This window comes from Erythrolamprus reginae, chromosome Z (genome assembly GCF_031021105.1).
Source record: "Erythrolamprus reginae isolate rEryReg1 chromosome Z, rEryReg1.hap1, whole genome shotgun sequence".
Lineage (NCBI taxonomy): Eukaryota > Metazoa > Chordata > Lepidosauria > Squamata > Dipsadidae > Erythrolamprus > Erythrolamprus reginae.
In genome coordinates, this window is record NC_091963.1 from 67,036,368 (window position 1) to 67,053,158 (window position 16,791).

At 38.0% G+C, this 16,791-nt stretch overlaps 1 protein-coding gene across 4 annotated transcripts in view; it reads left to right on the forward strand.

Moving 5' to 3' along the window:
- ELMO1 (engulfment and cell motility 1) overlaps positions 1–16,791 on the forward strand; it is a 606,322-nt gene that overhangs the window by 208,675 nt on the left and 380,856 nt on the right. For all 4 annotated transcript variants that reach the window (XM_070726295.1, XM_070726294.1, XM_070726296.1 and 1 more), the window contains 2 exons: positions 9,859–9,937; positions 13,739–13,789. In XM_070726295.1, coding sequence (XP_070582396.1) covers positions 9,859–9,937; positions 13,739–13,789 — 130 coding nt within the window. The remainder of the gene's footprint in view (positions 1–9,858; positions 9,938–13,738; positions 13,790–16,791) is intronic.

Sequence of the window (16,791 nt, forward strand, 5' to 3'; positions counted from 1 at the left end):
AAATATTTAAGGATAATGAGGGTAGAATATTGATTGTACAAGTTGATATTGAACCTAGACCTTTAGCTGTTGTTTCTATTTATGCCCCTAATGAAGATCAAACGACATTTTATAAAAATTTGCATCAAACAATAATAGACCTAGCTATTGAAAATGTATTAATAATAGGTGATTTTAATGCTATCGCGAACAGACAATTAGACCACTCAGGGGGGGAGGTAATAATAAAAGGAAGAGAAACAAAAAAACAAGAAGGAATTTGCTACCTAGTACCTTTCAAAAAATGAAAGTGGAATTATTGTTAAATGATATTTGGAGGGAAAGATACCCCCATAAGAGACAATATACTTTTTACTCTAACCCCCACAAAATATGGACAAGAATAGACATGGTATGGGCACCAAAAACGGTTGCAGAACAAATAAGAGATGTAGAGATAGATGCTAATACATGGGCCGATCACAATCCAATAGTGGTTTCTATGAGAATGAATAACAAACAGAATAATTGGCGGATGAATAGAAATATATTGAATGATAAGAAATACAAGGATTGGATCGAAAAGGAATTAAAAATATTTTTTAAAATTAACAAAACTTCAGAAACTACGCCTCAGAACTTATGGGATACAGCTAAAGCTTATATAAGAGGATTAACAATATCTTATATTGCAAAATATAACAAGGAAAATAAATTAAAGTATTCACAATTAATTAATGAATTGAAACAATTAGAATTTTTATCGCAGCAACACATTAAGAACAGAGACTTAAAAACAGAAATAAATGTAATCAAACATAAAATCAGAATAATAGAACAAAATCAAATAACCGAAAAAATTAAAAGAGCAAAGCAACACTACTTTGAACATGCAAATAAACCAGGCAGATGGTTAGCATATAAACTTAGAAAACAGAGTCAATCAAAATTAATCAAAAAACTAGAAGATAATGATGGTATAATAAAATATGATACAGAAGGAAAGGCAGATATTGTGTATAATTTTTATAAAGATCTATACGCTAAAGATAATGTTAGTGAAGATGAAGTCTTTAACTATTTACAAGCTTCAAAATTACCACAAATAACAGAAGACCAACAGGCCACCATGGACGGACCAATAACAATGGAAGAACTCCTAACAACAATTAAAAAACAGAAAAGTAACAAGGCCACTGGCCCAGACGCCATACCGGCAGAATGGTACAAGATAGAAAATGAAACAATAAGAAATCACATGTTAGAAACTTTTAATCTATGTAGACTTGAGGGTAAAATTCCTAAATCTTGGTCAGAATCATTGACAACCTTAATACACAAACCGGGCACAGACCCAGAAAAAATTAAAAACTATAGGCCCATATCATTATTAAATGTAGATTATAAGATATTTATCGCCATTTATGCAGATAGACTCAAAAGAGTTATAAATGGGATAATATATCAAGACCAAAATGGGTTTCTACCAGGGAGACAAATTAAAAATAATCTTAGAACAGTAATAAATACACTAGAGTATTATGAACAATATCCAGGCAAGACAGCTTCTTTAATGTTTCTAGATGCTCAAAAGGCCTTTGACAACGTCAATTGGATATTTATAAAAATGCAATTGAATAAAATGAGATTTGGCCCAAAATTTGTTAACTTAATAGATACTATATATTCAAAACAAACAACTAATATAATATTGAACAACAATCAACTACCAACACTTGACATAAATAAGGGAGTTCGTCAAGGTTGCCCTATATCACCATTGTTATTTATTATGATTCTTGAAACTCTTAATTAAAATAAGAGCTGATCCTAGAATAAAAGGTTTAACTGTTGGAGATGAAACTTATAAAGTCCAAGCCTTTGCAGATGACCTAACGTTCATAATTGAAGAACCGATAACAACAGTTCCTATTTTACTGCAAGCTATTGAGCAATACGGAAAGGTAGCAGGTTTAAAGATAAACAAAAGTAAAACACATTTGTTAACTAAAAATATGAATAAAACACAAGAAACTAAATTAGAAAGCATCTCTGGAATAAAGACAGTAAAAAAAGTAAAATACTTAGGAATAAATTTAACAGCGAAAACAATAATATTAAAAAATGATAACTATACAAAATTATTAACAGAAATTAAAAAAGATCTAGCAATGTGGAATAATCTGAAAATATCATTTTTAGGAAGAATTGCAACAATCAAGATGAATATTTTACCTAAGGTTTTATTTCTTTTCCAGGTAATTCCAATAAATCCAGGGGGAATTTTTTTTTAAACTTTAACAAACCTAGTTAAAAAATTCATATGGCAAGGGAAAAAAGCAAGGATAAAAATGAATTGCTTAGAAGATATCAAAGAAAGGGGAGGGTTCGGCCTTCCAAATTGGAAATTATACTATCAGGCTGCCGCATTAACATGGGTAAGAGAGTGGATAACTTTAGAGAACAAAAGAATACTAAACTTAGAAGGACATGATCTCATGCTTGGATGGCACGCATTTATATGGTATGATAAGGAAAAAAATCATTCATATTTTAAAAGGAATACATTAAGGAAGTATCTACTAGAAGTCTGGAAAGATATAAAGAAAAATCACTTTTTAAATATTCCAGAATGGCTAGCCCCCCTAGAAGCAATAACGCATCCAAAGTCCATAAAAGACAAGAAAATAATTTATAGATATAAAGAACTACTAAATGACCAGATGAAGCTAAAATCTAGGATCAAATTACAAGAAGAAGGGATAATAATAGACTGGTGGCATTATGCCCAGATTCGATCTAGATACCAGAAGGATAAAACTCTTTATATTTTTAATAAAAGTAAGAATCTTTTAAGTAATCTAATTACTACCAATCCAATAAAAATGATAGGGAAAATATATAAATTTCTCATCGCACATAAAAATATAGAGTTGACATTAAAAGATACTATGATAAGATGGTGTAGAAATATTGGCAAGGAAATTGACATAGATACATGGGAGAAAGTTTGGATTAATAACTGGAAAATGACCAAATCTGTTTCATTAAAAGAAAATCAAATTAAAATGTTCTACAGATGGCATCTGCCACCAAATAGGATAGCAAAAATGTTTCCTAAAACATCCCCATTATGTTGGAAATGTAAGAAGGATATAGGAACTTATTACCATCAATGGTGGACATGTGGTAAAGCCAAAATATATTGGAAGATGATCGAGAAAATATTAAAAGAAATAGTAAAGCAAGATATAGATAATACCCCAGAGTTTTACTTATTAGGAGTTACCAATCAGACCTATAAGAAAGAAATTCTTTACTTAATTATACACATATTAACTGCGGCTAGAATAATATATGCGCAAAATTGGAAGGGGGAGGAAATCCCCAAGGAAGAAGAAGTTATAGCTAAAATACTAGATTGCGCTGAAATGGACATGATGACAAGAAGATTAAATGATCAAGAAGATACTAAATTTTATGAAACATGGAACAATGTTTACAAATGGATAGATAAGAAAAAATAAGATATACACATTTATTTTTAGTTAACTTTTTGTATTTGTTTTTACCTAGGTGATAACAATATTAATACTAGTTTTAATGCATTTTTTGATGATTATGATATAGTAGTTTACGTATAAGAATTTTGGTCTAAGTATGTATAATAGTTGAAATTAGTTTAAACGTTTTGTTTGATGAATATGGCTTTTTACTATAGTAATTAAGATTACATTAAAGGTATTTTTAGATGACTATGTTATACCAATTTTACCTAATATTTACATTGTATTTAAGATTTGAAAAACCTTAACCTAAATTTTACTAAACCTTTTAACATTTAACATATATTCAATTATGTATTCTTTTCCTGTATTTGAATGTATACTTTCAAAAGAAGCGGGGGAAATACACCCTCACTTTATGTTTAGTGTTTGTATGTGTGTCTGTTTATTTTATGAAAATTAATTAAAAAAATTGAAAAAAAAATGAGAATATGAATGCTCGTGTCTCAAATGATGATTATATTAAGATAAGCACTATTAAAAGATGGGAAAAATGCGAGCAAAGATATTGGATTTTGCCAACCCTAAAAAGAAAGAAAATTAACCCTGCTTGTTTCCTTCAGGTCTAAAAGGACCCAAAATGAAGTTTGAGACCCTGTAAAAAATTTTCCCTGCATATCTGTAACTTGAAATTCCATGACTTTGTCTCATTTGAGGGGTTCTTTCTAAGGGTGGTGGGGGTTTTTTTTTGGGGGGGGGGTTTAGTTTTTTTTGGGGGTGTGTGTGTTAGTTTTTGCTGAGCAATTTGTTACCGTCCGGGTCCTTTTAGACCTGGAGTATAAAAGGCTGGTTCTAGCTACTGGAATGGTCTTTTTGAAAACCTTTTTTGCTAGTATACTAATTTGAACATTTCTGAACACATTGATATGAAAATTGAAATGAAAAAAATAAATGCTTATTTGTTAATTTTGTTCAGAAAAGCCTGCTCCCCCAGTGTACTAGAGTGCCTTCTGACCCCTGTCCTATTGTTTCTCCTATGTCCCATACATCTTATCTTCTATCCCTTTATCTTTCTTCTATTCTCTCTTTGATTTATCTTATCCTATACGCTCTCTTCTATTCCTTCTCTAATTTTTTCCCTTGAAGGTATCCTCTACTACCTTCATTGTGTATTGGACATACATACATACATACATACATACATACATACATACATACATACATACATACATACATACATAAAAGGCATAGCTGAGAGTGGGTGAAGAAACCATTAAAGTAACCAAATCAAGATAACTTAATTTAAAAATTAAATGAAATTATGGCATTAGTGGATCATAAGATCTTTTCAAGTATGTTTCTGGGAATAAGCAGAACTATTTATTTAACTTGTATCCATCTATTCCACCAGAAGGCTATTCTGGGTGGCTTATGGAAATTGAATAAAATGCAGTATAAAACATTAAATGTGTTAAATTTAAAAATTAAACTAAAATCAAACTAAGGATGGAGAGGGAAGAAAGAAAGTGGAAACAGGGAGGAGGGAAAGTTGTTATCTACTCTATCAATCTCCTCTAATGTTCTCCATCCATTTAAGGAAAAAGAAAATGTTTAGCCCTTGTTACATTTTTTCTTCATAGATTTTTTTTTCCAAATTTTATGTTACAAACAACAATAAAACATGACAGTCAAAGCCATAATTATACAGTTATATAATAAATCATTTTTGATTTCCAGGTCATTGGATTCATAAGAAATTATATAGTTCCATAAGTCCTTATGAAGAATTCCTTTAATCAGAAATAAAGATTCATATATTTCTGCAAACATAGTAGTCCTGTATTCCTACTCTTTGAAGTGAACATATAATTTTTCCTTCCTTCATCATCTGCTCTTTAAATTATTTGGAGTATCCCTGTTGTGGTTGGCTCTGGCCCAGCTCCTGCCCCAAGGAATGTGGAGGTGGATGCAGGGGAAACATCATCATGTCATAGGCCTGTTTTATTGCCGACAGAGTCAGGTAGTGTAGTTTCCTCTGACGAAGAAGAAGGTGGGGGGTGACTTGGAAGAGGGGGGCTTGGCACACAGCCCAGGAAGCCAATCTCCATTATCTTCGGTCGACTCGGATGAGGAAGTGTTAGACCCATGCAGGCGCATAATTATGCATAGAAGAGACCAATTGAAGAAATATTACAGGAGATAAGAGAGGCCACCTGTGTTTGGGTGGGGCTCCAACAATTAGAGCTGCTGATATAAATAGCAGCATGCTGGCTTGGCCATTGTGGAAGATTATCTGATCGTTGTTTCTTCAGGACCGTGCCTTGCTGTTTCCAGACTTTGTTGATTTTTCACGACTTTGAAACCAAAGCAGGGCAAAGTGTGTGTGTCTCACTTCGTGGAAGAAGGAGGGCTGTGACGTTTCTTCACAGCTACTAGCTAAGTACTTAAGGACTGATTAAGGAGATTGTACAGCTTACAAGGTTGTTTTGGGACGAGTGCTCTTTACAATACAAAAAGGGTGCTTTGTTTCTTTTGAATTTTATGATAAAGAACATTGTGTTTGAACTTTCAAGTGTGTGTGTGTGTGTCTGAAATTTTTACCCTTGAATTTTCGGAAGACTCATACCATAGAGCCTGGCAGAACAATCCCCAAGGAACCTTTTACCATTCTGTCAGAGTGAATGGACGTATCACTATGTCCAACTCTGTCTGTGTAAAGTATATACTGTACTCAGAAAGCGCCTCCATTTTCTAAAGAATGGAGCTGTGAACTTGCTTTTGGATTTTTCTGCTTCTAAGCTGTTGTGGTTAGCACTGGCCCAGTTCCTTCCCCAAGGAATGTGCAGGTGGATGTGGGGAAACATCCACATGCCGCAGGCCTGTTTTGCTCCCGATGGAATCTGCCGACGAAGCCTCCTCTGACCAAGGAAGCGTGAGTGACAGGGAAGAGGGGAGTTTGGCAGACAGCCTGGGAGGAGATCGATCATCTGTATCATCCTTAGATTCTGAACAAGAATTAATGACACATCCACGCATGCATAGAGTGATGCATAGGAGACAACAACTGAAGGATTATTACAAGAGAAAATGAGGCCACCTGTGGTTAGGTGGGGCTGCTGTAATTAGTGCTACAGATAAAAGGGCAACCTGGTGTTTTAGTCTCATGGCAGTTTATCTGATTCATTGTTTCGTCAAGATTGTGGTTTTTGTGCTGTTCATGATTGTGTGTGGACTCTCTGGACTTTAGAATTGGACTCAATTTCCCAGTTATTGGGTGAGCAATTGGATTGCATTTAACCTGTGCCTTGTGTGTACCAGAAACTCCCTTTGACATTTAAAAAGGGAGCTTTTTCTGTTTTTCTGTTTATAAAAAACTTTTGGGTTTTCCTTTTATTGTGTGGTGTGTGTCTTCCTGGACTCTGTAATTATGGGCGGTTGAAACACGCTGGCAGAACATAAGCGTTCTACATGAAAAAGTCGTTTCATTTGATCTATTACTGTGCCCACTGTAGGGACTGCAGGTTCCAACCAGCATTTTAGTAAACATTTTTGCTAACTAGCAATGGAATATTCATTAGTTTAGGTTTGCTCAGGAAATCATCATGTCCACAATGGAATAATCATAACTTAGAAGAAAGGTTATTTTTTTTGGCCAAATCTATTTGTTGCCAGAATTTTATGACATATGGACATTCCCATAATCCATGGTATAAGTCAGTGTTAGATGTTCCACACTTTGGGCATGCTGTTAATCTGTCCGGTCTGCTTGTTGTTATTGGGAGATTGAATGCATATATAGCTCTATGTATAATTTTGAATTGAGTCTCACGCCATTATTCATTGATCATGGCCTTGTGTAATGTATTCCATCCTTTTAGGATGATATCCCCACTGCCCTTATCCCCTAACTGTCATGCCCACGAGGAGAAGTAAGTTTCAAAGTGTCTTTTCACATCTAGATTTCTCATATGGTGATACAGCATTGTCACTGTCCTGGTCCCTAGATTTAGTGAGAGGATTTTATCATTTCATTTTGTCTGATTTTATTTTTTACATCATGTAATATAGGTACTAGAAAACCCCATCTTTGAGCATACCATGTGCTGATCCTAGTTGATATTTATCTAGTAATTCTTCTCTATCTAACCATCTAGGTTCTGTTTCATGCAGGAGATGTTTTACTAGCAGAAAGCCTTTTGTTTTCCATTCCCCAAACATTTTATTTTCTTGGCCCTGTGGGAACCTCAGGTGGTTCCAAAGTGGTAGATACTTTGATATGTGGAATGATAGGTAGTATTTTATTCGTACGGCCTTCCATATTGGTATGCTATCACAGAAAACTATTGATTTTTTTAATATATGATGGTAATTAAGCTATCTTAACATGTAGTAAGGTGGCCAAGTCTCAGGGTGCACAGTATTGAGATTCTGAATCATATGTTGAAAAAATACGTGTGCCTTTTAATCAGTCACAAATGTGCCTCATCATGCATACTAAATTGTATCCCCTAATATAGGGGCATTAATTTCTCCCTTTTCCTTTGCAGCTATCAGCTTATGGTAGTGGATGCGTGGGCGCTTGCCCTGCCATAAAAAATGGGATATATTTTTGTTGAGTTTCATGCTATCAGCATGCTTTATAAGAAGGGGGATTGTTTACATTGAATATAATAGTTTGGAGAAAAATATCGTTTTTATTAGATGATTACGTCCCAAAAAAGAAATGGGGAGATTATGCCATTGTTATAGTTCTTGAATTATTTTTGTAATTAATGGAGGGTAATTTAGCCTATATACCGATTCAGCTGTACGTCCAATTTTTATGCCTAAGTATTTCACAAAATTTGATACTACAGGCATCCTTCCTATCTCAACTGGAAATAACTAGATCCATTACATTTCTATTCAAGTTTTAGTTGTAATAAGAATAAAATTTGATAATTGAATACTTCTAGTAGTTACACAGTATTAAAAAAGAAACTTAACAGTTAATCCCCACCTTATAAACAAGAGTTTCAAGTTGTTATCAGTGATGACACCCTTTATAACCTAGAATATAGTAGGTTGAGTCATGCTGGTGATACTGATTTCCTAAAATATCCCATTAGAACTAATTTTACCTAGTTGTAAGAAATGAGTATGAAACAGTTTGGGAATAAATCATGCAATGAATACCACAAATGACTTCCTGTTCATGATAGAGCATCCCCAGCAACCCCAGCAATGGGCAGTATGATCTGGTAAGCAGAAGAGAGATATGAAGGATGTGCTCTTAGTTACTTAGATCTTTATTCAAAGATTAAACAAAAATACTAGCTTTCAGAATGATGAAACAAGATGGGACTGTTGTTTAATTCAACAATCCCAGTTAACAGTCCAAATAAGTACATATTCTTCAGAAAACATTGCATACAATCATGCTGTGTCAACTCAAGGCCAGGAAACCAAAATCATGAATAATAGTACCACTTTCATTGTACATACAGTAAGAGAACTTTGTCTGAAAATGGTTCTCTTCTCTATTACTTTCGGCAAGGAGGAGAAATTTACATGAATGAATTCTAAGATCAAATACATTTCTGGTTTGGGTTCATTTATCAGATCATTCTCTAGGATGTGGCTTTTTTCCTATCTTTCATGGTTATTCTTATATCTCATTAGATCCTACTGCTTCTATTTGCACATTCATGCAGTGACAAATTTGATTATCATAATATGCCTACAAAGGATGTTACATATTCATGTTACCTCTTATAAAAGCAAATAGGGAAACAGTGAAGAGTCCATAGTATTCACAAATGAATCCACTGGTAATTGTCAGTGATAACCTGGAATATTGCATTTTGCACCTTGTGAAGTTTCAAGTGATAGAAACATAGAAACATAGAAGTCTGACGGCAGAAAAAGACCTCATGGTCCATCTAGTCTGCCCTTATACTATTTTCTGTATTTTATCTTAGGATGGATATATGTTTATCCCAGGCATGTTTAAATTCAGTTACTGTGGATTTATCTACCACATCTGCTGGAAGTTTGTTCCAAGGATCTACTACTCTTTCAGTAAAATAATATTTTCTCATGTTGCTTTTGATCTTTCCCCCAACTAACTTCAGATTGTGTCCCCTTGTTCTTGTGTTCACTTTCCTATTAAAAACACTTCCCTCCTGGTCCCTCTAGAGCAGGGAGATCGAATTCACGATGACACATCATTACGTGACATATTGCAACTTTTCCCTCTTTGCTAAAATGGAGGTGGCCAGCATGTTTGACACCCCTGCTCTAGAGCATAAGTGGCCATAAGAGCATGAGTTTCTGTAGGTCTAATTGAATATCATATACTATTCTTACTGTTTTAAAATTGTATTCAATGCAGGGCTGATCAAGAAATTCAAACATATACCATTGCTGTGATAAATGCGCTTTTCTTTAAAGCACCTGATGACAGGAGGCAGGTGAGTTTGTTTCATTAATTGATGTTGGTAAAGAATGAATTGCTATCATCCAATCACATAAGTGAAAAGAAGACACAAATTGTTAGCCATATGAATGAGATAATTATAGCTTGATCTTTATACAGGAAATTATGTTTTGGTGAAGTTGACTCTACCCTAAAAAATTACAGATATACTATAATATAGTGTGTGTGTGTGTGTGTGTGTGTGTGTGAGCGTGTGTGCACACACGTGTTTGTGTTTATTTCTGTCAAATCACCCTGGTATACCAAAATATGGGAGGATCATACTGCTTCCTTTTGCCTCTCGGCCCCCCAGGGGTCATATTCAAGGCAATTAAACTTTTATAGTTCACAAACTATAATCTGTATGTGTAACATATTTTTGCTGATAATGAAAAGGAAGGGAGACTAGTATAGATCTGTTTTGAGCTTATTATGCTCTCATCAGCTAGCCATACCCTTATCAGGATTTTAACCTGCAGGATCTGTCTTGTAAGGCAGTGGCTTTAACCTCTAGACGACAAGCTCTCCTCCTCTCAGCTTTGTACCAGGGGAAGAGTTATATATATATATTTACATGAAGCCACTGGTGAGATCATCCGATGCTACGGGGTGAGGTATCATTAGTACGCTGATGATACTCAGTTATACATCTCCACTCCTTGCCAATTCAGTGAAGCAGTTGATGTGATGTGCCATGGATGGGAGTCAACAGGCTCAAGCTCAACCCCAACAAGACCAAGTGGTTCGACAGAAGCTGCCAGATCGAATCCCAGTAAGGAAGGGTGTGGCTAGCTGATGAGACCAGAACAAGGCCGAAATGGTACCATCCTAGTCTCCCTTAATTTAAAAATTTCAGCTAAAAACATTTGATACATACAGAATATAGTTGTCGGCTATGAATAAATTAACTGCCTTGAAATGGTCCTGGGTTGGGCCTAGAGGCAAAAAGGAGCTGTGACATTCCTTCAATATACCAGGGTGATCCGACATAAAAAAACATATAGCCCCTCCCTGGTACAGAGCTGGAGGGATCAGGCCTGGTGGTTGAACTGTTAATTCTCTGCCTTACAAGGCAGAAGCTGCCAGATCCAATCCCAGTAAGGAAGGGTGTGGCTAGCTGATGAGGCCAGAACAAGGCCGAAATGGTACCATCCTAGTCTCCCTTAATTTTAAAATTTCAGCTAAAAACGTTATATATATATATATATATATATATATATATATATATATATATATATATTCGTATTCACGGGTACAGGTATAACGGTCTTGGTATATTCAGGTTTCTTCCCGTGTAGGATTTGGAAATTTCTGGCGACGTTTCGATGAGGTCCCACTCGTCATCTTCAGGCTGGTGTTTCTGTCCTTGTGCTAGGGCGAACACAGCGAGATATGAGCTGCCTTCCTTCTATAAATACTGGTGGCTGGGTGTGGTTTGATGGCTCAGCAATTGCCTGCTGTGTAGAAACTTCCTGGTGAGTCAGTGGGGTAACACCTGGGGTCGTTGATGTAGCTGAGATATGCTGATTAGTTAATGATTGTGGATTAGGCGTGATATCCTGAGTAGTTTATCAAATACCATGTAAAATCTGCCCAGCCACATATATTGGACAACTATCAGGAGAGTAAATGAACGTGTTGCAGAACATAAGAATGCATTAAGGAAAAAAGAAAAAAACCTCCTCCCTTTACCAACGCTTCAAAACCACAGGACATGAAATTGATTTTGACAGTACCAAATTAATTTCCAAAACAGAACAATATAGAAACCAGACTCAGAACACACATTGAAAAACAATCAAGTAGCCTGCAAACTCCAACTACTCAGGATATCACGCCTAATCTACAACCATTAACTAATCAGCATACCTCAGCTACATCAACGACCCCAGATGTTACCCCACTGACTCATCAGGAAGTTTCTACACAGCAGGCAATTGCTGAGCCATCAAACCACACCCAGCCACGAGTATTTATAGAAGGAAGGCAGCTTAGGTCTCGCAGTGTTCGCTCTAGAACAAGGACAGAAACACCAGCCTGAAGATGACGAGTGGGACCTCGTCGAAACGTCGCCAGAAATTTCCAAATCCTACACGGGAAGAAACCCGAATATACCAAGACCGTTTTATATAAATATATATATATATGATGGTCTTGGTATATTCGGGTTTCTTCCCGTGTAGGATTTGGAAATTTCTGGCGACGTTTCGATGAGGTCCCACTCATCATCTTCAGGCTGGTGTTTCTGTCCTTGTTCAGCTACATCAACGACCCCAGATGTTACCCCACTGACTCACCAGGAAGTTTCTACACAGCAGGCAATTGCTGAGCCATCAAACCACACCCAGCCACCAGTATTTATAGAAGGAAGGCAGCTTAGGTCTCGCAGTGTTCGCCTTAGAACAAGGACAGAAACACCAGCCTGAAGATGACGAGTGGGACCTCGTCGAAACGTCGCCAGAAATTTCCAAATCCTACACAGGAAGAAACCCGAATATACCAAGACCGTCATACCTGTACCCGTGAAAATCTACGAAAACATATATATATATATTTGTGTTCGTAGATTTTCATGGGTACAGGTATGACGGTCTTGGTATATTCGGGTTTCTTCCCATGTAGGATTTGTAAATTTCTGGTGACGTTTCGACGAGGTCCCACTCGTCATCTTCAGGCTGGTATTTCTGTCCGTGTTCGCCTTAGAACAAGGACAGAAACACCAGCCTGTCTTGTTGGGGTTGAGCTTGAGCCTGTTGACTCCCATCCAGACCTTTACAGCTTTCAGGCAGTGGCACATCACATCAACTGCTTCACTGAATTGGCAAGGAGTGGAGATAAGGGAGACTAGGATAGATCTATTTCGGCCTTATTTTGGCCTCATCAGCTAGCCATACCCACTGGGACTTGAACCTGCAACCTTTGCCTTGTAAGGCAGAGAATTATCCTCTAGGCTACAGTATCCAATTCCTTCAGCTCTGCACCAGGGAAGGGTTACATATTTTTGTGTCGAATCACCCTCGTGTATTGAAGGAACATCACAGCTCATTATTTGCCTCTTGGCCCAACCCAGGGCCATTTCCAAGGCAGTTAATTTTATTGATAGACGACAATTCTATCTATATGTTTCATATACCCAGTGAAAGGCTACCAAAATTTTTACTACCACACTGTGGCCATGGTTTATGCAGGATGCCCTGCATTTTCTTTCAACATCTTTCATTATAAATTGGGTGCTCTGGGTGGAGCTCCATTTTTGCCATCCCACTGCGTTCCCCCCGTCCAGGCAGCAGCCCACTCCTGACTATACCCCATAATCATCAAAATGATGACAAATCACAGCTTGAACTACCTTGCTTTGTATGTAATGAATCTCTCTCATACATTAGTTTCACCTTTTAAGTTGCATTACTGAAATAAATGAACTTTTGCATGATATTCTAATTTTTTGTGTTTCACCTATATTTCATCTGGCAAGTATATACAGAATAATTTATTTTCTTTTGGGCTGCCTTTTTGTAAAAGCTTTTGAAAATTTTGGCCTTTCCTTGGGAGGTAGGGCAGGGAAGACTCAGTAAGTTACCTATTTATTTAAAGAGCCAAACAAAACATATAAAATCCTATAAAATATATAGATATCTTTGCTTTTGATGACAAATGAATTTTCCTAGTCTCCTAACCAATAACCAATTCAATAAGTGATTCTGGATGGGATACATCATAATATATATGGAAATATATAATGTAAGATTATACATTAAGAAGAGTGTTCTTAAACTAAACTTTTTTTCAAAATCAGGAAATGGCAAATATTTTAGCACAGAAACAACTTCGGGGAATTATATTACAAGTAAGTATTTTAGCTTTTTTGGTTTTTCTAAATTACATGTTATGTTTATAACACTTGCATGATATTCTGATGTTTAGAACCAGAACTGAATTAATTCACATTTATCCATTCAGCAGTACTGATAATATTGTAGCTTTGTGATTCTATCCAAATCCAGCTCACTAACATTATGTTTTGCTCTTTCAGTAATTTATTTTTATTATCTATTCAGGTAGAGTAACTGGAATTTCATTGAATTTATGCCTGATACAGTGAGTCACAAATTAGACTTATGCTACAAAGAAACAGGTGGAAAATATTAAAGGAAAAAGAGGAGGAAAATGTTTAAAAGTTCAAATAAAAGATAAAGTTTATTAACTTTCATTTTGAAAGCATAATTTTAATTGGACATGATTTTTTACAGATTATATTGTCTGTTTGTAAGAACAAAGAGAAATGTACAAATTTCATCTTATATTAAGCAGAGTAAAAGTACCATATTCTCCACTACACTGCTATGGAGAGTCCAACATGGGTAATACTTTAGCCTTATTGGCATGGACTGAGTTAAAAATTAGCATGTAAAACATGTCCCGCCCTTTAGCTGCTCCAATGGGTCAGTCTTAAAAACTCAGTCGTAATGTAGGTACGCTGATTTCTTCTCTCCTTATTTTTTTCCATTAATAAATCTGTTTGTCTTTTTTTCTCTCCTTTTCCTACAGGAAGAAGATTCGGTTTATGGAGTAAAAGTAATGGGGTTTCCTCTGGGGCCTCTACCCTGTGGGGCATCGCCTCTCTCCCCTCCTTCCTCCTTACTGTTGGGGGGCCTCTGCTCTGCGGAGCACTGCCTCAAAGCCAGGGAACCACTGGTCTGAGGACACTGCCCTGCGGGGCACACCTGGAAACACCATGAAAGGGGAATCAGAGCTCTTCCCCAGACATTCACGTTGCGACGCATCGCTCGTAAGGATATGATGAGCGAAATTGCAGCAGAGAAGCGATTGGGAGCGCGATAAGGAGCACCAAACAGCTGATTTCAATAAACAGCGCGGTAAGTCTGGGAGCTGATGAAATTGGTGGGAGTGGAGCGTAGGCCACAGGATCGGCTCGATGCCGTTCAGGGCCATGTTTTTCCTCTCAGTGGTGCCATTGTCCTTCCTAGAGAGTCATGCCCGCCATTTTGGGGTGGGGCTGCAGGAAGCCCACCAATTCTGGGGCCAGAAATGACAAACAAACAGCCTGGGCCTTCCTTCTAGCCCACCATCAGGATGAGCCACACCCTGGGATTCTCATTTGAGGAAAACAATCTTGCGCGCTTGTGGGCCCACTCACGGCCACCATTTTTTGCTCATTTTGCCGCTGTATTTGCCCAAGCAGCTTCATATTACTATGTGTGTGAGTACTGCAGCTTATGGCTGATCAACCACAAAACAGTTCAGGGGAGGGAGCTTCTTCCAATACTACAAGATCCAAGGCCAAAGACAAAAGCCAGGGAGCAAAATCTAAGTCCAAGTGCTCCTCTTCTTCCTCAGCTCTCAAAGAGGCAGAAAAAAGGATCAAGGCCCTGGAGGGACAACTGGAGACTGCCCAACAACAGGCCTCAGTCTCTTCCCCAATTAATCTATCCTCAGGGCAACATTTGGACATTAACCTCAACAGTCCCATCGATTGTACCAGAAATAACCACTCCTGCCCAATATAGAGATTGGTCCTCTGAGAGACAGGATATCCTGCCACCCCATGCTGACTTATCCTCCAGAGCTGACCTAGGCCCACCTGTCGAGACCTGGCCTCAACCTCAAGGCACCCCCTACAGCCGCTGGCCTACATGCTCCCCAAGAGGCCTGGCAAACTAGATGATTGCTACAGCCTACTCACAAGGAATTGGTACTGGGGTACAACATTACGCTATATCAACTCCAACTTGAGCTGAATGCAGAGATGTGTGGGCAGCCCCACCGCCTCCACAGTCACCCCATGAGTCCTTCAATGAAGACCTGGGCTGCAGGAAACAGGAAGTGAACCCAAGGATGACCTCTCTGAGGATGAGGCCACCACCCCGGAACAGCCAGCCTTTACAGGCCTTTTTAAGCCTACTCTGTTCCAGATCCTGTTACACAAGGCCAAACAGACCCTGGCCTTGGACAGCACCATCCAGCCAGTGCAGCCTTCAGTGGGCATCCAACCAGCCACACGACTCCTCATAGAGCCCCAAAGGGAGTCAGATAAAATCCCTGCATCTCCCATCTTCATGGACAACATCAAGCATCTTTGGGAGCATCCAGCAGTGGCATTAGGCCCAACAGCCTCGGAGAAAAATTTTTATACCTTTGATTCTGAAATGGAGACGCTGCTCCAATTTCCAGCTGTGGATCCTCCTGTGGCTAGCCTGGTCTCCACTGCCTTAGTGCCATCTGATATGGCGGATGGCCTGAAGCCCGATGACAAGAAAGCGGAAACCCTGGTAAAGAAATCACATCAGACCTCTGCCTGGGCCCTCAGAGCAGCCTGAGCAGCTTCCTTTTTCAACAGGGCATCCATCTTATGGCTTAGAGACATGCTCACTAAGTTGGGACCACCAAAACATAAATAAACTTTTGTCAGTGGCACAGTTCTCAGCAACTGCCACCCTGACAGCAGCAAAGTTTGCATCTCGCTCCCTAGCAGCCAACCTGTCCTCCAGATGTCTGCTCTGGCTCTGCTCTTGGTAGGCGGACACCAAATCAAAGTGGGGCTTGGCTTCCGCACCCTTCCAAGGGCAAAGCTGTTCGGGAAATCCTTGGACTCCGTCCTCATTGAGGATAAGGACAAAAAGAAGGTACTTCCGAGATCAGCCCGGAGGCAAGACTGAAGGTAGACTCCATACCAGCGAAGGCAGCCCTTTCGGTCTCAATCTTCCCCAGCCACACCCCAGGCATTCAGGCCATACCAATCAGGGGCTTATAACCAGTCTACCTATAGAGCTGACAGAACTGCCTTTACCGACAGAAACAGACAGTTCCAACAGTCCAGACACCCCTTCA